General features: G+C 36.8%; 1 protein-coding gene across 1 annotated transcript; it reads left to right on the top strand.

Moving 5' to 3' along the window:
- Positions 1-6,674: 6,674 nt before the first annotated feature.
- Positions 6,675-24,453, top strand: LOC112564534 (telomere-associated protein RIF1-like). Its single transcript, XM_025239401.1, has 26 exons — positions 6,675-6,783; positions 7,720-8,049; positions 8,374-8,515; positions 8,965-9,059; positions 9,231-9,417; positions 9,753-9,842; positions 11,011-11,146; positions 11,502-11,653; positions 12,688-12,784; positions 13,589-13,771; positions 14,248-14,358; positions 15,443-15,600; positions 16,041-16,124; positions 16,547-16,620; positions 16,857-17,037; positions 17,491-17,595; positions 18,006-18,158; positions 18,318-18,563; positions 18,977-19,180; positions 19,544-19,746; positions 20,260-20,365; positions 20,814-21,014; positions 21,412-21,491; positions 22,274-22,360; positions 22,677-22,755; positions 23,807-24,453. Exons 2-26 carry the CDS (start codon positions 7,763-7,765, stop codon positions 24,425-24,427), a joined length of 4,062 nt encoding a protein of 1,353 aa, XP_025095186.1. The 5' UTR covers positions 6,675-6,783; positions 7,720-7,762; the 3' UTR covers positions 24,428-24,453.
- Positions 24,454-25,120: the final 667 nt, after the last annotated feature.

Here is a 25,120-nt window from a genome sequence, read left to right as displayed (position 1 = left end):
GTTCAACCTGTGATCGTTCTTATCAAAAATCCATTCAGGTTTTTTAACCCTCTGTGAACATACTTTTGAACACAGCCACCACCACCACTACCCACACCACCACCACCACCACCACAAAAGAGACTGAAATCTCTGAACCACTAACTGATGACGCAAGAAGTTCCCACCGGGGTGGCCATCTCCCCAGCACCTCTCACCAGCAGTAGGCCTAAAAACAAAAAGCAAAATTCATAAGTGCCGGTAATTATGTCCTGCATGCGGCAGCACTGCAGCAGTCGCTCTCCTGCGCCGCTTGACGGCCGTACGTGCGTGAAGCACGGCGCTGTCAGCCATCATTACAAGTCACGCACATTTTCGATTGGTCGCTTTTTAATCAACCGTTCACCGTGCGTCATGCAACTAATATTGAGTCACGCGATCCTTTCAGGCCCCGTGCATTTGAAGTGTTGGCGGGTGTCGCGCGAGACACGCGTCCATTGGCTGCCTTCTAAGCGCTGAAGTAATGCGTTTTTAAAACGAGAGGAGGAATAGTAGGGGGGGAGGGGAGGACAGGGAGGGATGGGAATGGGGGGGGTGGGGTGGGGAGGACGGGAACTTGTCAAAAACAGACCTGCTCTCCAGGACTCGAAAAGCTGTAACGATACAGAAAACCCAAGGGTGGGGAAGAGGGAGGAAAAGGAGGCGTGCGAGGTAGGGAGGGTTAGGGGTGGGGGAAGCAAGGCGATATTGGGAGTAGGGAAGGGGGGAGGTTGTGAGGATGGTGGGGTGGGGGACAAAGCGCTATCTGTTCTATTGCCTCGTGTCTTCATCAAAGCGCAGTATCCCCCAGTCTGCTTTCAATGTGCGATCGACCAATGCAATTTGGCAATTGTGTGAGCCGGCAAAAGCTGCAATCCACTTCCTAATTTCTGACTCACTGCTCTCCTGCGAGGCCCCGCCTAGGGAAACGCAGTGGTGGGGAGAGGGGGGTAAGGGGAGGAGTGGGAAAGGATGGGCTAACAAAGGCAGAGGGAAGTGAGACAGACGAGGACGGACTGAAAGTTGGAAGGCCCTCGTCACGGGGGGGGGGGGCAACACAAGGAACGGTCTTGGCGGGGGGAAGGCGATGAGGAGGATTTTTCTGTCATCCCCGCCAGCGCCTCCAACGTCTGAGACCCGAGCATCATCGATCACTGTCACACTGCCAACCTTGCCGCGCAGGGAGGGCAACTGATACAGGGCGGGGGCAGGAGGGGGGAAATGATAGGGAGGAAAACGGGGGGAGGGGTAGTCGGAAATTGCCAGCGGCGCGCAAGAGAGATAACACCACAAGGGAAGGAGCGAGTGAGCAAGAGATGGAGAAATACATTGAGAGAGAGAGACAGGGAAGGCGGGCGGGGAGATTGGCAGAAGCGAAGGAGAGCCGAAGAGGAGGGGGAAGCCATGAAGGATTTGTTTGCGCGTTGGCAAGCGGGGCCGTCTCAAAATGTTGCCGGGGAGTCCTCTGAGGCCCTGTGCGGGGTGGAAAGGGATTGTCAACGGCATTCTGGTGTTTAGAGTTAGGCCTGCAGAGAGAGAGACCCATGAAGGACGAGATTTTATTATCAAACACAAGCAAGCTGGCAAACAAACTATCAAAACGATCATCTGATTAGCCTAAGCGGGAGATTTTCACTTACGGTTTTGAGGATTGAAGAACCCATGCATTTAAATGTGATGTGGCTGTAGCAAAAGAGTGAGAGCTGATTATATAATTTGTGTAAGGCGGATACACCTGTTCGAACACACGTTCGAAAAATTTAAAATACTATTATATCGAAGCTAACCGCAAGACAAAAATCAAATTAAATCGTTGTGTTTTTTTTTTATTATGTACATTTGATTCATATCGATGTAGCAACTTCATGTTTCAAATAATTTTAACGAAGCTGGATCAGACACCTGAGTGACTGACATTTCAAAGGTTTTCTCTGTCGATTACTAATGATAATAATGATGATAACAATGGCGACGAATAAGACTACAGCTCTTTCCTCTACTTGTTCGTATTTGGGCCACAATTTTATTTCATCTTTTCCTTGACGAAGAAAGCGACGACATTGTGTATGTGTCTCTAGTCCTCCGCACTTCTCTAAATTTCTTTTTCTTTGTGTGTCAGATCACGTGCCTGCCAATTTTTTACGTTTGCATTTTGTTTATTTATTTCCTTTGATTCGTTGCTTTGTGCCAGTAATTGTAATTGGTTTTCAGTCTATGACTTATTTATTCTGTATCGGTGTTTCACTGCAATAGGTATTGTTGACTGCATGTATGAATTGTTTACTTTAGTAAAATGTTCAAGCGCTGGACGTTTTTGCATGACACGCTTGAAAGTGTTTCTGGCACATCGTTCTATAATCAGGCCCAGTGCAACAGATTTGAGAAATAGTGCGAGTGAAACGAAATAGAAAGAACTGCCCTAGTTCATCAACAATATAAACATCCTAGTGACTTGTGATAGCTATGACCATCCAAACATTTGAAATCCTATGATAAGAAATTGAGTTTAGTACCTGAGACTTAGCCCCACTCTATTTTCCCACTATTTATTAAAGCGATTGCAGTCTGTATATTAACACAATTTAAAGTTAGGGACATTGAAAAAAATATTATGATATCGAGGAAATGAGAAATATTAAGGATGTATAAGCGTCTATTTAAGAGAAATAAGATTCCCAGAATAAACGAACTATAAAGCGCGCTGCTCTTAAGAAAAACAAAGAGCAAATACTGCACACACCTGAAGTTGAAGAGACATTGAATGACATTAGAAAAGTCTGTTTTATAGTGATAGCTATACTTAAAACTTGTGCAACACTTATTGCTAACTATGACTTAAGCTAACTTAACTAGTCTGAAGATTTTTGAAATTTTGTTGTGGTTTTTTTTTTTTGGTTTGTTTTGTGTTGCTTTTGTTTTTTTTTGTTTTGTTTTGGTTTTTTTTTTTTTTTTTGGGGGGGGGAGTTGTCTGTTTTGTTGCTTTTTTTTTCAAGCTATGCTTAAATAAAATGAGACTAAATTATAAAATAAATAATATGCTGTGAAAAAATATTTGTCTTAATCTAAAGACAACAAAACAAAATAGTTTTACTTTTTCTGTGTGTGTGGAAGAGAGAAGAGAGAGAGAGAGAAAGCGAGGAAGGGGCAGACCGGAGGGCACCTAGACTGCCAGATATGCGCGCTGTCTAAAGCAATGTAAATGAAGCACCGGCAAGCTGTTGTTTTCTCCGATTTAATTGTTCTTTTATTGTTATGTCTAAGTTTTTATTACTTTGGCAGTTTTGGGTGTTTTTTTTTTTTTTTTTTTTTTTTTAATGAAAGGAACAGAGACAGAGAGGTCATGGTGAGCAAAAACAGAAATTGTAAGGTTAAAGCGAATTTTTATCCCCTTTGATTTGTCTTATGTAAAAATACGATGTAAAAGAATTCCAGACTTTGCTGTTTTACTGTGCTGTGAGGTAAGCCTAGTTAGCATTATAATTAACTTTTGTATTAACAAATTCAAAAAGAAAAGAGGTAGGGTAAAGCTAAAACTAACCAGTGATCGGACTCAAGTAAATGATATACGAATGCTCTAAATCAATCCATTCTTCTCTTCTTACCTCACTCACTCTCTCACACAGAATTCGCATGCATCTGACAATTTTGTTACACCAAGTGAAAACATAAACAAAAGAGGGCTAGTTCTAAATTCTGAAAGCTCTTTACGCTTATTTTTTGGAGTGAATATTGCTTTAGCTTTATTGCAAATATTTTCCTTCTCCTTATTTAGTTTTCTCATTCTTCTTCTTACTCCCTCGAAGACACTATCTCAAAAGACTCATTCAGCAATTGCAGTATGGTTTTGTGTTTTAAAGATTATGAGTATTGAGTAAAAATGTCACTTTGTGTACATGAACAAAGGAAAGAGTGTTGCAGTGTTTTGGATGTTTGTGGTGTGACTGTTTTTTTTTCCTTGACGAGAGCGGGGAGAAGGAACAGTCTCTTCGGTGTTGTCAGTGCGTCCGGAGCGGATGTTATTCTTTTGTAACAAGTCTTGAGCGGACTTGGTGTAGTAGTCCTGGGTACAAATCCTGACCAGATTTGTACTGTTATGTACAAGTCCTGAACAGACTTGGAAGTTACCAGATTTGTGTTATAGTGTGACATTGAACCTGTTGAGGTTTTTGTGGGTTTTTTTTTCACTTTTGTTGTTTGACCTTCGCTTATTCATCTTATCCGCAAGTGGAGACTTGTTGTCATTTTCATCTGGAGACTTTGGGGGGAATTGAATAGTCGGAAGGAACATTAGATGTGTTGTGACCGTGGAAGTGTTGGGACTGTGGGTTGGGAAATTTGGATTTGTTTTGTGTTTTCTTTTACTTCAAATTATATTTATTTTTAAAATTTAAATGGTTGTCGTTGTTTTTATTTATCTTCCTCTTCTGAAAGGCACTGTAGAGTGCAGGTGACATGGGTACGTATTACATGGTGTATTTCTAATGTATGAATATATTCTCGTTGCTCCCACCATTTGAGGGTAAATTAACAAGACAGTTTTGACGGTTTTGTACACTGGGGTAAGTCGGAAGGCCGCTGAAAGCCGAGGATTTATCGCGCATGAACGTCTAGATTCCTAGTGTCTACAAATTTTCTCGGGAATGTTAGGGCAGAAAACTACAAGGAACTAGTAAAAGACATGCTGATGTAGTATCAAAAACTTTGCTGCAATATGTCTCTAAAGATCCACTTCCTTCATTCCCATCTGGATTTCTTACTGATGAACATGGCGAACGTTTTCATCAAGATATCGCAACAATGTAAAAAAATATACCAGGGAAAATTATCCACTACAATTCTAGCTGACCACTTGACTACTGACTGCTGGACACTCCACAGGGATGCTCCCAAACAACTATACAAGAGACAGGGAAAGAAATCTAGTCTATGAAATGCATTTTGATTCTCATATTTGTGTTGAGCACATAAAAATGTATAAGCAATAACTAATTTTATTTTAGTAACATGACTTTTGTAAAAATTTGTTGACCAATGTTATCCACTTGCTCCTCACATAGATAATCCAATGTGAAACTGCGATTTAGAGTATCCTCAACTGAAATGTTCCACACGGTATTAACAGACGTAACGGCTAGATACAGTGACTCGGTATTGGCTATTGAATTCACAAAAAAACATGACGATGTAAACGTCTCGGCATTTAGCATCCACGTTAAACTTCAGAAAATATCCGTCATTCAAAATCAAACGTCCAGCTTTCAGTCCTCTCGAGCTTACTCTCCTCAACGATTCTCTCTGTCTCTGTATCTCTCTCTCTCTCTGTCTCTCTCTCTCGTAACACATCTTTTGATATCATCGCTACGTATTCGGCCAAAATGACATCATTCACGCTCTCATTCTTCACGTGGGCTTAGGCCTACTTTTACAGGTAGACCGTGTGATATCGTTGGACCTTAGAGATAGCATCACTGAGTTTAACACCTGTGCTCTCCTGCACTGGGTGCACCAGGTATTGTATGGACCTATATTACTCCAGCGGACAGTGTTACGTTTGTGTACTCTTTAATACTGTTCCTTGTACTGTATATACCGTTAATAGCCACCTACAGTTGGCTGTTGGAAATGAGTATTGCACTGTTTTTAGGCGCTAATCGTTTCTATAATCTGTCGAGGTTTTGTCATAGTTGTTGACGCAGCAGGCCTTCCTAACTTTGGGTTATTATTATTATTATTATTATTATTATTATTATTATTATTATTATTATTATTATTATTAAGCGAGGTACTACACGTTTGATCCCTTACCGTCACTTTTCCCTCTTTACTAACCGCTCAGATGTAAAACAACTCTAAGTTTAAGTAGTACACTTGTCCTAATGTTTTGCAGTCTATATTACGCTACTGAATGTAATGTAGATGTTGACAATCGAATTGTAAGTATTATTATTATATACTGGGAAAATAATTTACAATTACAATGACAACGCCCTTGCTGTCTCGGCGTCACTGCACCACTGATATGATTCTGCTGAACATTGCTTATAAATACTTCGATGATGATGCAGTTTGTGTTGCTGGTCGACACTTCACCTGATCAGTGTGTGAGTGTTTTTAAAAAAATAATATTTATGTGATTTTATTTCAGAATGATTAAATAGATGGTGTTTCGTGAGATTACGTTCTCGGATTTTGAGACTTAATTTACGTCTACTATTCATTGCTTTTGCCTTTGGAAATACCATCAAGAAGCAAAATCTATTGGTAAATATTCTCATCAAGTTAAGATTTTAAAATTTGTTAATCTGAAATAGAAACTCTTTTGTTCTCTTTCTCTCTAATATACATTTCTGTAAATTGTTCTTGTGAAACAGAAAACTAATGAGACTCTGCTGCAAGGGACGTAAACACAAACACATTTCACGATTAAGAAACAGTAGTCTCCCTTAAATGTTGGGTTGGATGTTTACGTTTTAAATTTCTTAGATGAAGACAACAGACAAATCTTAGTTTTATTTACTCTTTCTTTAGGTGTGGAAGTCTATTTGTGAAAGTATAAACTGCAGGCCTTTTCTTAAGACTTTCTATGATTTTGTTTTCACATGGCAGGAAATGAATAATGGGTGTCAGCAGATTTTAACCAATCGCTTTGTACTTCCGCTTAATCCCGTTTTCCCGCGAAACTGTCACACACTGTCTGAACTGTGTTGTTTTGCGTTTATTATTTTTGGATACACTGTATTATCAATTGTTGTACATGAAGACAAGGTATTTGTTTCTCGTTTTATTCTTACTTTAATTTTGCTTTTTTTTTCTATCTTTGGTGTTATCAGCAAAACAACGTTGTGCAATGCCAGTATCAACAATAGTTTAATGCCATTGTCGCATTATTTGACATCTGCTAAAAATTCGAAGTCGCCGTGATTTGTAAAATAATCATCATTTATAATAGGAGCGTCCCGAGGATTTAAAAAAAAATAATAAATTGGTGCTTGCAATATATGTCAGAGATAACTTTCCACGATTCGATCAGCATGCCCATTTCAACTGGTTCAAGTAGTCGTTGGGGCTTTTATCAAAGAAATAATAATAAGCTTTTAGTTCGTTCAATGTAATCATTCTATTTAGGTAACTGCTATTAATAATCGCACGAAAAGTCTCAAGAATTGGATACTTTAAGATGCGGTCTTCAACGAAGTGAAGCTCGAATTTATTTTCAGTTTACCGTTCTTTATTTTACGTCCACCAGATAATTTACCATGTATAGTCGTTATGACACATTTTACATTTAAAGCAAATAAGCAGAGAGAAAACGTGTCCTTATACAGTTATTAAAAATAACAGTGTTTTAATTACCAAAAGGTTAATTCCAGAGTTACTTGTGATAAGTTTATCTTCATTTTTCTCGGGTACAAGTAATTAAATGCCATATACCTTTGCTATTATTAAAGATGTTTAGTTAGTTAATTTAAAATTAAAGAACTATATAATGCAACCTAGGTCAGTTATAATTTCAGGGTAACTTACATTAATAAATAAGATGCAAACTTGTAAAACTTTCTGCTGTCTACTTTCAGTTTCTGCTTATTAATTGATTATTTAGATCAACCAAAGTATTATGTTTAAAGAACTATCAAATTCTAGTTGTTACATCAATAAACTTGACTTTTCCAAAAAGTTATTGTAGCATTACTTTTTTTTCAGTCCAAGTCATTGGAAGTGAACCAAGAAAGATTTTTTGGCAACAATGGTGGCAGTCAGTGGGGAATCCCCACTGGACTTGTTGGCCTTGCTGGGTACACTGGAATCCAAATCGGCATTATCAGATGACCGGCTAGAAGCATACAACACATTAACAAAACATTTAATTGAAGGAGAACTCAGCATTTTTGAGCAAGACATAGTTCAGCAGGGTAGCCGTCTCTTGCGAGTGGCCAAACAGGATGTCACTCACTTTGGAGAATTGCCTGATATTTTGATTCAGAAAGCTCTTCATGTTATAAGCTATTGCTTGAATGATCAGGAAATTGTCAGGTATGCTTGTGTTTTACATCAGAAAGCTGCATCTTTTGTTTTAAAGACCAGGTGCTGCAAGTATGAGTTACTACCATGTATGACGTAAAATTCTTTGAGGGTATTTTAGTAATTATAAAAAGTTTAATTTATATTCATTCATGTTTTTAAAGAGCTAGAGATGACAAAGTTGCTGATAGATAGAGAAACATGTAAGTTAGATTACAATTTTTTTTTTGATGCATTCGTAACAATTGTTAATGATAATAACTAAATAAATATTAGTTTTTTCAAAATGTGCACAATATATGTAACTCAGTATATATATATTTTTTTGGTACACAGGTATGCTTCAGCAGTGGAGCTAAGCAGTCTTGTGAGGCTGCTATGTGATGTTGCTGTCAGTTCTGCAGACAAAACAGTATGCACACGTTCACTTTGGTGCCTTTCTAGGCAGAAAATTTCTGTGGACATAATTGAAGGGGAAGTGAGTATGCATGACAGTGATAGCATGATTAAATTTAAACTCACATGCGCGTAAATAGCTCACAATCATGTTATTTTTATTTGTTTATGTGCAGGTTTGTAAGTTCATCTGATCATGCAGTCATGTTTAATAGCATTCTTATTTTCTCTTGAAGGTTTGTAACTTCTAGTCACTATCGGTTCAACTACATGCAAAGAAAATTGTCATTTACCCATTTAAGATTATGCTATATACTCTGATCCTACATCCCTTTGCCATCTGATCTTTTAACAAGTTATGAGGATGTTTGGAAACTTTGCACATGCTGATTTCTGGAAGTAGAAGATCACTGAAACCAGTTGCAAAGACTAATTTTTAAAAACATTGCAGAGATTTGATCTTATTAAAAGGAAGATTTCATCTAATTAAATAACATTTCAGTATGAATAATGATTTTATTGATGTGTTAGCTGCAGTGTATACTGACTGCACTAAACAAGGCAGTGACCAAATGGAAGGGACAGTCCGTCATCGTGGACCACGAGGCTTTGGCTGTGATAATAAGGTATTGACTGCTTTATTTCTTATGCAACAAAATCTTCTTATGCAACAAAATCTAAACAGAACATGCAACAGAAATTCATAAGATAAGATTTGATTTGAATGTGAAAAAAGTATTTAATAGTTAATAAAATTTGTGTAAAATGAAAAGGTAACCATTGCAAGTGCTGTACAGGTTGTGCGAGCAATGTGGAAAACAGATGGAGGCTGAGTGCACTAAATGGGGACGTCTTGTACTCTCTCAGCTTGTATCACAAGCCCAGAAAGTTCGGGAACGAGCATTCAGCTGTCTGAAAGAACAGACTGCTTTCTTTTCTAGCCATGCAGAGTTTGCCCATCTAGCATCTTCTGATCTTAAAATGGTAAAATTGTTTGTCTATATAAACCCTGTGTAGGTAGAGTGTGTAAGCTGTGTATTGTTATCTAAATTAGAGAGGCTTGAATGTTTATAAATATATAAATAAGTGTCAACCTTCCAGACTACCAATTTTGTGTCAGATGCTTTAATGATGAAGATAAAGTTGAAATCACACATTTAAAAAAAAAGTTTTAAATTTTTGGCTTTTATTCTAGATTCTATTCTGCTTAGGCATAAAATAATTGCTTTTTCACATATTGTTTTGTAGATGGGCACTGTGTGAATATAATTTTATATCCTTGGTGCCCATTCTACCTTTTAGTCTCATGTTCATTCCAGATTGGTCAGGGTTTGAAGAAGTTGTTTGAAGGAGGACAAGAAGCCTATACTGTGAAAGTTTGGGAGGTTCTTATGCAGATCTTCAAACAAGTGGGTAGTATACCGAATCTTATTTTCCTTAAGCACATAGTTTATTACTTACAACCCTTAAATTGTGGCCTTGAGCCAAATTTTTCGTCTTTTCTTTCACCTTTTTTGATCTGTCATTTTCAAGGATTTGTCTTGTCAATTTGAATTGTTGTAAGTTATCACCCTACCTCTAACAGCAACACAGGCGTTCAGTGGACCTTTCCCAGGCAACTTGAGGATCTTAACTTTGTGGATGACATCGGTCTGTTGTCCCACAAGCAGCAACATGCACAGACAAGCTCACTTGGCTCTCAGAAGAAGCAGCGATGATGGCCTGACCATCAACATCAAGATGCAGAGGTAATGCAGGTCAACAACAAGCAAGAAGCCCCACTCCAACTTCATGGAGAATGTATTACAGAGTCTGACTGTTTCACCTACCTTGGCAGCATAGTCAGCAAAGATGGAGGTGCAGATGAAGATGTAAGAAGCTGAATAAATAAAGCCAGGCTTGCCTTCCACACCCTGTGACCTATCTGGAACTCCAAGGCTTTATCTCTGTACACTAAGATCCCCATCTTCAATGCAAATGTAAAGTCAGTCCTATATGGATCTGAGACATGGCATGTGACAAACACCATCACCAACAAGATTCAGACATTCGTCAACAGATGTCTGCACCACATCCTCAACATCAGATGGCCCGAGAAGATCTCCAGCACAGACCTGAGGGAGAGAACCAACCAAAAACCTGCCAGCCTAGACATCAAGAAGTGGAAGTGGGGCTGGATTGGTCACACCTTGCAAAAGCTGGCCAACAATTTGAAAAGATCAGGTCTGGGCTGGAACTTACAGGGAAGGCATAGAGTTGGGATCCAGACAGACATGAAGGAGATCTGTCCACAGTGAGGCGGAGGCAGCTGGCATGACATAGTCCCAACTGAACAGGGATGACCCGTACCGGATCTGATGGCATGGTGTAGTTCTGGCCCTCTGCTCCTCTAGGGGGTGAATCCTAACAAGAAGAAGAAGATATCATCTGTATGCTGCCCTTTTTCCAACAATGATTACATTAAGCCACACATATTGTATGCTACAATAAAGATTCATTTTGTGTGTGCGTGGATGCTAAGACATCGGTATAGTAATAGTAAACACTTAATGACTACTTTTTTTTCCTCGTTGCCAGGAACTTACTCGGACAAGTGTCCTCAACGAAATGCTTCAGATTATTCAACCTGCTTTTAAATCTGATTCTCAAGAAGTCCGTGGCATGGCCTTTCATTCCTGGAGAATTCTGATTGATGTCTTTGCTGAAAATCCCAGTATGCATTATATTGCATATTTCTTATAATTTACATGTCTGTGGAAATATCACTTGTTTTTGAAATTTTAGATGCTTTTGTTATTAATTTAATTCAAGTCATTTGTGTTAAAAAAAAGTACTTTGTATATTTAAAAGTGCACATAAACAACTTAAGGGGTATAATGCATTGAAAGTGCAAATTCAATTAAAGGTTGTCTAAGAGGCCATGAACTTGGATCAATGGGGAAAATGTGTTTCTTACAAAACTGCAAGAAAAATTTTAAGAGATTGAAGAAAAAACTAGCATTACAAATTATTTGTGTAGTGTTTATCAAAGCAAAGACATTTGTATTATTGTATTCTAACATTTCCAGGCTGGTTGGGAGATCCTAAGCGTGTCAAGCTTGTTATGCAAGTATTCACTTTATGCAGTACAACAGCTGAAGCCACTACAATAGAAAAAGTAGGCACATTGTGGCACTATATTTGTTGTCTAGGTGCACGGAGCTGGAGCAACTTTGACCTGGTAAGCATAAACATTGTGCTTTTGATGATTTATACAAAGAGAAATAATAATCTTTAAATTACTGGTGGAGAGGATGCATATTAATGTTTTTCAAAGACCTTCCTGCATGGTGATATATTGCACTCATAAAGATTCCTTTTATATAATTTATTAATTACAAGGAAAGCAGGGGAAGGGAATTAATATTTTTCACAGAGCAAGCAACTAAGGCTTCATTCATGGCCAAACAATCAAACCTGCAAACAGATGCCACATTCAGAGAAAGAACAGCATGTCTGAGGCAAGATTTGAACTCGGGACAGCCAATCTTCACTGTATTGGTGATAGGCGCTAACCCTTTCACCATGACTTCAAACATCTATAAATTCATGTTCATTATTTAAATGTTAAAGCTTTTACAATAATATGATAATGCTTTTCTTTGTGCTCTCACTAAGTCATGCTTGCTTATTTTGTAGTTGCATTTAAGATTTATATAGGGGAACTAACTCTCCACGTAAGAGCAATTGATCAATACACTTGTACCATGGTAGACAAAGATTCTTTCTTAAAATATTTTTAACATGATTCTATAAAATTTTGCAATACAGCACTAATAGTTGGTTATGAGAATCTTATTTTTATCAACACACGATGACTGGAAAAGGTAACAGTCGATGATAAACCACAGTCAAGTAATTTGTGCTGGTAAATGGGCAATAAACAGGGACAAGTCATATCAACCAAAAACCATGTATTCCCCAGTAGTATTGACCTGGCTGAGTTGACTGACCGTGCCATGACTATATCATAGCTGTAAGAACACATTGTCCCAACACTAGGCACACCTCTGGGCACTGTTCACATGCTTATTGTGAGACAGCACTGATTGGGTGCACCTGTGATGGCATTACTCATGTTTATGTTGTCTCCAGAATTTGTGTATAGCTCTGACCACTCAGTAAGGTCTTGAAGGTATCTAGACTAATTCTGAAAATATTTATTGGCTGGCAGCTGAAAAAATGTAAACAAATTAACACTTGGCCTGTTCTCAGGTTATAAAACCACTTCTGCTGGTGTGTACTGGAAATGTGCCACTTCGTACTGCTAATGTTCATCCAGTTACTGCTGCACCCACACCAACAAAATTAGGTTTGTATGGATGCCAGTCTTTAACAATAAAAAGTGGTCCTCTGAGTTCTGGTGTTTATTACACTTTTTTTGTAGCATTAAACTTGATGTAAAACTTCTTCCAAAATTGTTCAGAAATAATCAAAAGAGTATAAATGAAAATGAATGAAAATTAAATTCACTGAAGGATTCAAAATTCTGTTCCAAAACACTTATCCATGCATAGATATCAGAATTGTATAAATTAATCTTTTTTTTTTTTTTTTTTTGAGTGCCATACAATTAGAGATAATTTCCAATGATGTAATTACCTTTTTTTTCATCTGTTTCCTTCATGTAAAAATATAACACTTTGTTAGAACTGTTGTACCAATGAAATAAATTTATTCTAAAGAGTACCTAGTAACAAAGCATGAGTGAATGGCAAATCAAGTGCAAATTTCTGAAGGGAAAAAAATGCAGGTGGCAGTATATTTTTCAAAGGTATTTGTTGACAAGATAGGTCTGGCTAAACTCAAGCAAAAAATAGGCACATATTTCTTATGCAAAAATGTTTGAGTACCCACAATAAATCAAGTTCCAACTTTCATATTGATGTTTGGTATACATATTTCAGATTTTCAAGATTTATGCCATAACATTTGCTGGTGTATACCAGAAAAATTTACTTTGGCACACATGTACCTAGCTAGTGCGACAGTATGAGATATAGTTCTGTTTTTCATAATGTGTTAATATTATAGTTTTATTGTCCAATGTGTAAATGTGGCATGTAGTAAATTTTAAAATTCAATGCCATGTTTGAAACAGTTGTTTCTCATTTAGTGGCAAAGGCAGGAAGCATACATAGTCCTCAGTCACCAAGGTTGCCAGCAGGGTCTGCAGTGAGTGTTGGGGCTATGAGCCCTGCTCACCATCAACCCACACCTAGGCTTCAGGAACTGGGGATGGAGATTTTGGCCCAACTCTTGGCAGATGATACAACACCTGCACCTCCCTCAACCATAGGTGATTGTTTTTATTCACTTTTTTTTCATACAGTGTATGCTAATTTCATCCTTAATTTTTTGTCTTTTTAATGAAGCAAAATGAGAACTGAAAATATTCTTGTTTTATGGAGTTTTTAAGATATTTTTTTTCAAGTCGGATTGTTGTTTTCTAATTGGCAGTACCATTTAAACTGATTCAAATTACTAAAAGGAAAAGACAAGCTAAAAATAAATGATCTAAAGAATTTAGTGCTGTTATGGATTGATATTGAAAGTGCTCTAATTCAATCATAAAGTAATGCCCTTCCCACTAGATGTGTAGCTTTAAAAAAAAATTTTTTTTAAATTTCACAGCAAGCGAGACACAAAGAGCAGTCTCTTCATCAAAGATGTTTGCCTATAAACTATATCAACAAGAACTTTTTTCTGTTGTTAGTGTCTGCAGACATGCATAGTGGTATGAAACTATTTGAAGTGTATTTTGGTTGCTTGCAGAGACTTTTAAGCCAGATGCACGTTGGACTCCAATAGCTTTTGTGAAGAATGCTAACACTTTAATGTTGGTCATGTTTGAACTGATCAGATCTTTAAACACCAGAATATCAGGTGAGCTATAACAGTGCTGCCAGCTGATAATGAATATATGTCGACAGTCAGAGCACTTATCCTGAATGTTTTAAATAATTAACATTGTTTTGTAGTAAAGCTCTTCTAAATAATTTTTTTTAAAGAGCTACCATAAATAATGCAGCCAATAAAGAGAACATGAAATATATCTGCTTTTCTGGCAACAACTCTTATTGTATGGGAAGTTGAGGGTGCTCTACTACTTTTAGGGTTGTATTTCAAAACTTGCTAATTGCTTGCAAAAGTAAACTTGTTGCATACCAAACTAAACAAAAATAGGTAAACATTTAGTGATATTGAAAAAAAAAAAAATCAAAGGAACCGGTGAAATTTAAATATCTTTGGCTTAATTATACACACTAATTTTCATCATGGGCTGCTAAATGATAAACATAAAGAAAATTTTTGTATGCCTTGTAGGCAAAACATTTTTTTAAAAAAAGAAAAGATTAAAGGGGATTTCATTTTCTATAAAATACCAAACTTTTCCTAAATTTTATTCATATTTACTATAGATATTGCTGTACAAATATGCTGACTCTGTAGATAGTCTTTACTACATTGGTTTGTAAGACAATAAATTTCTTTATAAATGAAAAGTGATAATATTTACCTTCTATACACGCTGGTGCTTCTTAGATGATGCATCTGAAAATCCTGACGACACACTAAACATAACGCTTACAAAAATTCCCTATTTTATAAACTTTCTAAGCATGCAAACATAAAAAAATGAGAATATATTCTTTGTAAAAATTTGCAGAAAATGTTTTAAGGCATCAGTAATTGTAATTGCTAGTGATCATGAGAAGTAAGCGTTCAGCTGACATTTCTTAGTCATGACTAGTGGTTGCATGATGATTTTAGATGATTCCATTATTTTCATCTTACTATTTATTATTTTCATCAGAAATGAAGGACTCATCCTTTACATAAAAACTTTCAGTTTTATCCTGGCATTTACTTTGACTTTCTTCAAAGGTAAACATATTTGCTGTAGATAGCTGCATAGATTTCAGCATACAGTTCAAACAAAAAAAATAACAAATGTCTCTCCTTACAGAACCACTACTCATTCATGTCTGGCGAAGCATGCTGGCTCATTTGAGCAACGCTTTGGAGTCATCCTCGCGATCAGACTGCCGGGAACACTTGTCCTTTTTTCTTTTGCAGTTTCAGTCCCTTGTTCTAAATCAGATTATTCCTCACAAACTTCTCTTGGTAAGTGTGTCTGAGGAAGATTAGGAAATGTTGTTGTTAAAGAAGACATGTTGTTCCCTTAACAGTTGTGGTACATCTAAATATATCCCCAGATCCCAATGCTATTGCCTTTGATAAGCACATACCTGACACAGAAAATGTAAGATGCTCAATAATTGATTTGACTTTAAAGCAGACATTCACTAGCTTGAAGATTGTTTTGGCTCAAAACATTATTTAAAATTGATTGAAAGTTGACATCTTTTAGGGCTACAACTCATTAAATGATGTTTATTGTTGCTTTCAAGCATTTGCTGCATATAAAAACAGTGCGTCCATTGTGTTTTGTCATGTTTCCATCATAAAATACTTTCATGGAAAACAACGATTATAATATTGGTGTAATATCTGGTAATTGTAACTGCGTGTGAGTGTTCATTTCATTCTGTGGTATTTTGCAGAAACTTTTCCAGCTGGTATGTTCTCTTCCTCAGAAAGTTTTGTCATCTACCGCTTTCAATGTGTGTAGTGGCGAAGTAGTAAAAGTAAGTATAAGTAAAAAAAAAAAATTGTAACTATTAAAAAAAAATAATTGCCTACATCACTCCAAAAGCTTGGAGAGAGCATCTGTGACTTGAATAATAAGTTGTGCCACTCTGAGATATATTATTTCTGTACATCTTTCATCACTTTCAGTTTTTGTTTTTGATGAACTGTTTAATGGGATGTTTTTCCTGTTGCTGAAGAATTCTCTCTGTACACATTTCATCACTTGCACTGTCACTGTTTCCTGTGATGTGTTTTCTGTTGCTGAAGGAAAAGGATGCATATTCTTATCTTCTCCCTCCTTCTATCCTCTTTTCCAGTATTTTACTGTTTCTGTTGCATATTGGAAATTGGTTTACTTTGCCATAGTTTGTTTCATGTAATTTGAAATACTTGAACTGACCATTTTTGATGATTGAAGGGCTGTCCTGCACAGTTTTTGTGTGAAGTTCTTCTGACGCCAGAGCTGCTGAGAGAATGTACAAATAATGAAAGGTAACCAAAAAATATCACAAATGAAAGACTTTATTTTCATTTTAATTGCTATATTATAAATCCTTCTGTAAAATCTTGATCTTCATAAAACACATATTTGGATACTGGTCTATGCTTATCACAGCTGCTGTGAGAATTGAAGACAGTCTTGTTTTATTTGGAGGTTTGAAGACTACTATTTTTATAAAAATACATGTAACTTTAAGTTCTGCGGATTTTCTGTTCTATTTTTGCAGTTTTATAACTCTGCTGTCAGTGCTGCTTCAGTGTGGAACCAACCATCCATCCCGTGTTCTGCAGTTTTGTCAGTTTGTATCTGAACTGCTGGATCGCAATGCTGAGTTTCTTCCAGGGCCTGAGGTATTGTGGCGACTCTGGAGCATAGTAGCTCACACTGTACAAGAGCACATTAGTAAGGTAGGTATTCGTGAGAAGTCCATAGATTACTGTAAATTTTTCACTCTTGATTATTATTAAGTAACACAATTTTGAGAAAATTATAAAAATGTCCACATTCATTGATTGAGTCTTAGCATAATGAAAACAGATGGTTTTGTTTTGTACCAGATGACAAGACTGGAGTTCACCCTACTAGTTACTTTCTTTGAGTACTTATCAGATGACATGATCACTAGTTCCCTCCCGCCTTTCTGCTGTGGGTCTTAAGCAAAAAACAAAAACTGCAGAGGTCGTCTTATTGAGTAAACATGGCAGTATCAGGTTGGTTGAGTTTGTGTGCACTCTGTTCATTGGTCAACCTCGACAAGTTGGGAGCAGACAGCTAGAATTGGGTAGCTAGTAGGGTGAACTCCATATAGTCATGTCACCTGGTAAGAAAGAAATTTTGCTACTAAAAGTGGTATTTTTCAGACCAATGAGGTGAATCAAGGAGACTCCTTGGAATATAACTTTGACTGCTTGTATGCCATACTACTTATTCCTGTTACACACCAGCTTGGGTCCAGGGTCAACCAGGTAGTAAAATTTTTATTGTTGGTATGAATATAATTTATAGATAGTGAAGTGACCATTAAATTTTAAAAAAGTGCTCGTTTAAATGAATCCTCTGATAAGATGTTTTGTTTAGCTAAAAATCCTTCCATTTGTGTGAGTGGTCATAGTTATTTTTTTTTTTTAATATTTGAAACATCTGTGCTTTCAGAGTGCATTGCGAAGGCTAGAAATACTTACGTTGCAAAATTCACTTTATGTGGGGAAAGAACCCTTTAGGACACTTTTTTATGCTTGGGGTGTCAAGATTTAAAAAAAGTTTCTTAAATTCAGTGCCCAAATGCCAAATCATGTTTTTCAATTCCTAAGACATCGTTTATCAAAAGATGATGTGTATGACCAGCATTCATCATTTTGTGCTTATTTCCATACAGTCTGTTCTGAAGGCGCTCATGAAGACATGGTCAGAGTTGTATCGTACATTTGCTCGTCTCTCTGCTCTGGTTCCCAATGCAGAGACAAACATCATTGTTGAGTACATGAGTAGCAGAATACTGGAAACATACACAAGCAAAGATCATCTTCATGTAAGTAGAGTACATTGCTCCTAATTTGTTAGTTGGGTGTTTGTAAGCTTAAGATAATCATTCCTGCGGATGATTTAGAGAATGCATTTTGACATTCAAACTTTCGATTTTTTTATGCTGTTTATATTTTATTTTGCTTAAAGTGGCTTTTTTTTTCAGGATGCAGCACTTTTGGATTACCTGATGAATGTGTGTCAGGTCATTGTAGACACTGTTGACTTCTCGTCTCTTGCACCAAAGCAGACCTTTGGTCTTGGGCTGTCACCAAGTCCTTCCAAATGGACCCGGCGGCGGCAAAAACCTATGGGAAACATTCACTCTTTTGTCTGCCTTGTGGCCAGTTTAATGGAGGCAGTGTGTGCAAGTGCTATTAATCCAAGTGAAGAACTGCCTTTTACTAATCAGGTGAAACTCATGAACTGTAAAACTTTTAAACCATTTATAAAAATGTTTATAATATATCAAAAAGATTATTATATTATTATCAGTTTCTTAATAAAGTGAGTAAAAGAATATTTTTCAAAAATATTTTTTATTTGAAATGTGCTAAAAAGGGTAAAATAATTTTTTCTTAGATCTCTTTAATATAACTTATAATATATAATTGTGAGAGGCACTGATGATAAGTTTTTTTGATAGCTTGAGACTGCGCCCCCCACTCTTATATATTTTAAGTTATTTGTATTCCAGTTTGTTTTCCATCTCTACAACAATAAGGCAACATACCTCAGGAATATTTACCACAAGATATAAAATTTGGGTTTGCCCATGTCAGATTATCAGACAACTCTTATTTGATATTGTCTTTGATGGGTTAGCATAAAACAGGAGAAGAGACTGCACATCTCATCATCACAGCCAATACAAGCTTAGAGGTGATGACAGTGCTTGTGACTCGTGTTAGTACATCTTCTGTTGTAAGACATATGCTGGAGACAATAGCTTCCCCACTTGCTAACTACATGAAGGTGGCAAACAAGAAATCGTCCCTAAAACTTCACACCCCAGCTTTCCTGCAGAAGGTATGGTTTTGCAAATTTTCATGATTTTTAAAAAATTATTGCTCTAATTGAGATGAGTTTTTAAACTTTCATTATGAAAATTGTCAATATAGTCCAGTCTACTTTGAGGGATTTCCTATTTGTCAAAAATAAATGCATTATAGTTGGAGGGTTCATAAATACAAGGTAAGGCATGGGACTAGGTCTGCAAGATGGGCTATGGGTATTAAGCTGCTTGTAACCAATAAATGTGTAATTGAGATGCAGTTGACAAAGAACAGGTGTCAAACTGTGTTTAGAGCTGTTTATATTGTCTTTATTTTTGATAAACCTCACATTTTTATGTGGTCAATTAACATGTTTGATTTCTTTATTTTAATGCAGCTGGAAAAACTTTGGGCAGACGTTTGCACGATGATTCAGAGTCGATACAGTGGTCCCTATGATAGTGATCTGCTTAATCACCTGTCACCTTTGCTTCAAGCTACTTTCCTTCATTCTCGTCGTCAGATAAAGAACCAGACTGTTCTTCTGTGGAATGCCACTTTCTCTCGATCAGCACCTTTGACATACCCTGATGAACTGCAGTAAGATTTTGTCTGTGCCTTGCAAAAACATTTGCAATTTTCCTTTTTTTTTTTTAAAAGATATTTTGTAACTTCTCATAAAGATGTTTCACATTGTTAGAGAAAAAAAACATTTCAGAGTAATGTGTGTGTATAGTGTCTTCTGCATAATATCATTCATTGCTAATCAGTTTTGCAGTTGTTTTATATAACAATAATAACAGCACATTTCCTCACAGAGAATAAAGCTCAATGCGCTATAACATGGTGAAGACCAGCTGATGCACTGAAGTTTACAATGTGAATGCACTCTTAGTTATCTACAAATGTCCAGCCATACAGCCGCATGTTGATTAGAAGGTTAAAGTTTGAAGGTGATCTAAATTATGTTAAATTATAACTATTTAGGTGTGTAAATATGGTTTGAAAGAAAGGTTTAGAGGTATGTATGAGATGCTCATTCATCTGTGGTGGAGCTGGGTCTACACTCCACTTTCAGTTTTGCTAAGGCATTGTGTTTTCTTTTGGCTGTAGGCCAGTGCTTAGCAAGGTGAAAGAGAAAATCCAAATCCTGCTGCCAGGATGGACAAACATTGATGTAACAGTCATTGATGAGACACCTCTCAGTCAGATAAGTCAGGTGGGTTTTTATTTTAATTTATTCAATTTCTTATAAATTTTGATTTATGAAGTGTGTCTGGGCAAGTAGAGAAACAATGTATTTGACGAAAAATTAGTGCTGACTCACAATTGTTTCTTGTCTTTGTCTTTTTCGTTCTTTGAAATCTCTTATAACAGTGCATACTTTTTTCCTATGTTATTAGCAGTTGTTGAAGTAGAACTTCAGTCATTGTCATCTTTTGCCCTATCCACAAAGCTAAGAGCTAGAAGTTGTGACCAAGAGGTGTGAACTGAGAAATAACCTCCACTACACTGCCTGTTTTGCATCACTCTCAAAAATAGGATTAATTACACAGCTATTGAACAGTAGCTATTAGTGTTGCAAATAAATTAAGTAGTAAATTGCATTGGCAGTAGTTGCATAATGGAAGTTTTATTTGTGCAAGAAGAAAAAACAATTTTTGCAGCTGGACTCGCAGGCCCCAGAACCACTGCTGCCTGGAATGCCTTCACCAGTTCGTTTAAGAGGCAGCCTACTGCAAAAAGAACTCTCTCCTAAACCAAGCCATTTATCTCCTGCAAAGAGTGTTGTCCCAAGTAGCCTCACTGGTGGTTTATTTGGAGGGCGGGCACGAAAAAATCTGACAGTGGATTTAATGCCTGATGAGGTACTGCATTATTAAGGTTTTGTAAAAGAATGCAAATGATGTAAATCTGTGTCATTTGAGGAGAGTTTGGTTCCTTTTAATTGAATGGCAGGTGAACTAGCAAGTTTGGGCTTAAATGATAGATGCTGGGTTTCTTAAATTTTTCTTTTTACAGTTTTAGATTGCAAAAGAAAAATGTTACCATCGTTTCTGAAACACAACTCTGGGATGCTTCAGGAAAGATTCAATTATAAGGAGACATTTTTTAACTCAGAAATTTAATCAAAAACAATTCAACACATTGAGGTCTATAATTTTTGCCCAATGTGGTAGTTAGAACTAAAAAAAATTTTTTTAGGATGCAGAGTATCACAATATATTTTCTTAAGAGTGCAATCTTTACATTTTCATATTGCAGGATTTTGTCGTCATCAACGCCAAACCTAAAAAACGTAGAATATTAACAGAACACCAGAAGGAAGTAATGAAGGAGAAACGGTATGTCAGAAATTTTTCAATGCGAGATTTACCTTCATTTTCCGTCTCTTGACATTTGAAAATTTAGCTGAGTTTGAGATTTCTAATTTAAATTTTAAACAAAATTATATTACTATGAGACAAAATAAATTTCAAAATTCTACTATTTAACATTTTTGCCTGTTTTGTTAGCAAAACATCAACCCTCCACTATTTATGCTAAGCTTCATTTTATAACTCATTCAGTAGAGGAAAAGTGACCCCATTTAGAACAGTAGTGGTGGTAAGTATTTCCACAAGATATATATATAAACATAAAGTGTGAAACAATAAAATTGTCAATTTTAGCTGTTGGTGTACAAATCCATGTCAAATTGAGTAACCATCTCAAGCATGGCACTTGGCCAACTAGCTTATTTCCTACTTTAAGATATATAACAAAATACCCAATAGGTTAACTATTTTAGCACCTTACAGGAAGTAATTCATAGAAGCCAACAGTTTCTTCCTTTATATATATATTTTTTTGTGTTACAGCATGATGTGTTTTGTGACACTACCCAGTTTGCATTACAGTGTTCGAAACACGCTGTAGCTCTTAAGACTGCTGCAGAAGCAAAGCGTATAGAATGTTAAGTTTCCCTCATTTTAAAGAAATTTCTTGTGTGCAGTGTAAACGCCTAGAAGTGCCTAGCTGCGGGTCTCTTTGAAAAGTCAGACATTTAAGAAATTGTAACTCTTTTATTTAATATTTAATTCTGAAGCATATGAATAGATGATTATGTCTATTTTTGTACAAACAGTGTTTTCCCAGTGATGTACAACAATTTGGATATCTCACAGGATGTGTCACTCATGTCTCAGCTGTCATCTTCTGACACACAGCAAGAGTAAGTGGGTTCTTTTCACTCTTCCCTCATGTACAAAGTTATAATTTAAAAACTGTGCATTCATGCTAGCAAAGCATACTTAAGAACATAATTGAGGAGCTTGGAAAGAATTAAAGAATAGACAGGATACATGACATAGCTTGAAGGACTGATGTGGTCAGAACAGATATAAGCATGACTAGAACATTGCTTTATCTTTTGGAAATATGAGAAAATGATTATGGAACAGATTTATATGAACTAGTCTGTTCAAATTGCATTTATTGAAGTTGTTTTGTGATCAAAGAAAGCTTTGACTGATTAAATCATATTGCAGGTCAGTGTTAGTGACAAGTAAAGATGATAATGCTGTCATTGTGATCAACTCTAGCCAGTCTCAAGAACTGGAACAAAAGGTAATTCTTTTATTTGGAATTGTTCCTGAATATTGATTTGGAGTTAACCTGAAAGCCTATTTATGACTTGATCAGCTTGTGTTTATTCACATCTAAAGATATATGGCTACCCATCCATTCTCACATCTAGTACAAACTTTCTGTGCTATGTTGTGATTTCTTTGCTGGCACCTGCCCTGATTATTTCTCTGAACTGCTCTTCCCTTATGTCGCAGCTAGGTAACTGCTCATTGTCTGATGATTGTCTTCTTACTCTTCCAGAACAACAGCATATGGCCACTAGATTTTTAGTTACTGTGCAGCAAAAGAATGGAACTCTCTCCCTTTCCATATTTGCCACATACCCACTATAGGATCCTTAAAATGTGCACTGAAAACGCAGCTCTTCCGTAAAAATTACGCCTAACAACCTTTCCCATAATGCTAAGTCCTTTTACACACACTTCCTTTTTGCAACATCATGCTATTCTCAGTTCTTGTTATTTGGTTCCTCTTTGTGTTTTCTGTATTGGATTTTATTCTTCATTAGTACAGTTGTTTATTCTTTTATAGTTCATATGTTGTTTGTTTTCCTGTCCCTCGGATGCTGTCCATGTTTCATTCTTGTTCTTAAGCACTAAGAGTGTGAGTATGGGCTTTACAAATTTTGCATTTTTTTATTATTATATAAAGACCTTCAGAATTTGGAAGTCTTTGTAAGGCAAAGATAGGCACAAAGGTGTAGTGGGGGGAAAGTTAAGGGTTTCTTTTTAATTTTCCATTACTAAGAAATTAGCTTCCCAACCCTCAGCAGCTGTTACTGTCACATTAGACAATAGTAATAGTCTGACAGGTCTTATTCACAGGTGATTGCTAGTGCAGGAGGCTAAGGAAGCCAAAACTTACATCATAGTCCACATCAGTGTGTCAAGCCATCACTGAGGAGCTCTAGTTGGATATTATTCACTCGTGTCCTTGAATTTAAAGTGGGTTTTCTAGTCTTGATTTTGCTGTTACTTCAGTTTATTGTTGCACATAGTTATAACGAATATTGTTTGTTACATTGCTGCAGACCGCTGAAGAAGTCCAAGAACAGGATGTTCCAGATGTCAAACAGAAAAGGATTCACCCATCAGTAAGGAGAAGTCTTCGTCGAAAGACTGTCCATTTTGAGGACAAATCTCAAGAAAATAAATCCCAAGCAGAAACTGAACCATGCAGTTCTGCCCAAAAACAAAGCACAGAACAGAATAAATCTTTATTACAAGAAGAAATTGGGGAAGAGAATATGTGTGAAGGAAACGTACAAAAATTTGGAAAATGTGGAAAGACCACAAGCTTACCATATCCTGAACCTAATCAGTTGGCAATGTTTGGTGAGAAGTTGATTGAGACTTTGAGTAGCAAAGAATCTTCCATAACCACCAAGAGCTCTTTGTCTGAGTCGTCATCAGGAGAGCAGATGGTGATCCAGGAAGCTGATCCATTTTTCAGACCATTCAAATCCCTCAGTCAGAGTCCGCCAGTGACTAGAAGGCGGTACAGTCAGAAATTAGAGGAAGAGATTTCCGCAGGATGTTCATCCAGAAAAACTCGCAGCCAGGAAGTAGATTGGTCTCTGAAGTTGATTGCAAAAGTTCAGGGACAAAGCCTGCCAATTTACCCATCTGCACCAGCTTGGAAAAATGGCTGAAAAAGGCTGAGACTTCCAAGCCTGATGTATCTTTGTCATCATCTTTGCTTAGTGCACAATGTAGTGAAGGAAATAAAAGTGATGAAAGCAGTATGCATTCTGCCAGAACACCTCCACAAGGGATACCTCAGACATTTGTGGAAGAAACTCAGTCACTTGAGGAACAAAGCTGTAAGCCCCTGACTACTGATTTATCCATTCAGGAAACTCCCCCTAAAAAAATTATTTTAAAACAGACATCCACCTCTTCCAGAGAATCAGTTCTTGATGCCAACAAAACACATCTGTTGCCAGATGAAACCAACAGGTTTATGGCCACTACAGACAGATCAGAAGAGTCTGCTGCATTGAAACAGCTAGTTCCACAGGACAAAGAGATGTCAAATGTTGCAGTTCTTCAAGAGCAGAGGACTGCAACAGAATTGGCTGCAGGAGCAGAAGATGCATGTAGAAGTGATACTATAGAAATAATCCCTTCTAGTAAGGAATTGCATACTCTTTGTGAACCTTCATTATCTCAGGGATTCTCACCTGAAAATATTAGCAGCCAGATATCAGAGGAGTTGACAAGTAATTCAAAGCTTAACCAAAAGGGTACTAATAAACAGAAAAGGGCCATATACAATCGAGAAACACTCTTTGGCTTCTCAGAGCTACTTCAGGAGGATACTTCTTTACAAGATGAAGAGGTGA

Source organism: Pomacea canaliculata, linkage group LG5, assembly GCF_003073045.1.
Source record: "Pomacea canaliculata isolate SZHN2017 linkage group LG5, ASM307304v1, whole genome shotgun sequence".
Taxonomy (NCBI): domain Eukaryota; kingdom Metazoa; phylum Mollusca; class Gastropoda; order Architaenioglossa; family Ampullariidae; genus Pomacea; species Pomacea canaliculata.
This window is presented reverse-complemented; position numbering and strand designations above follow the sequence as displayed.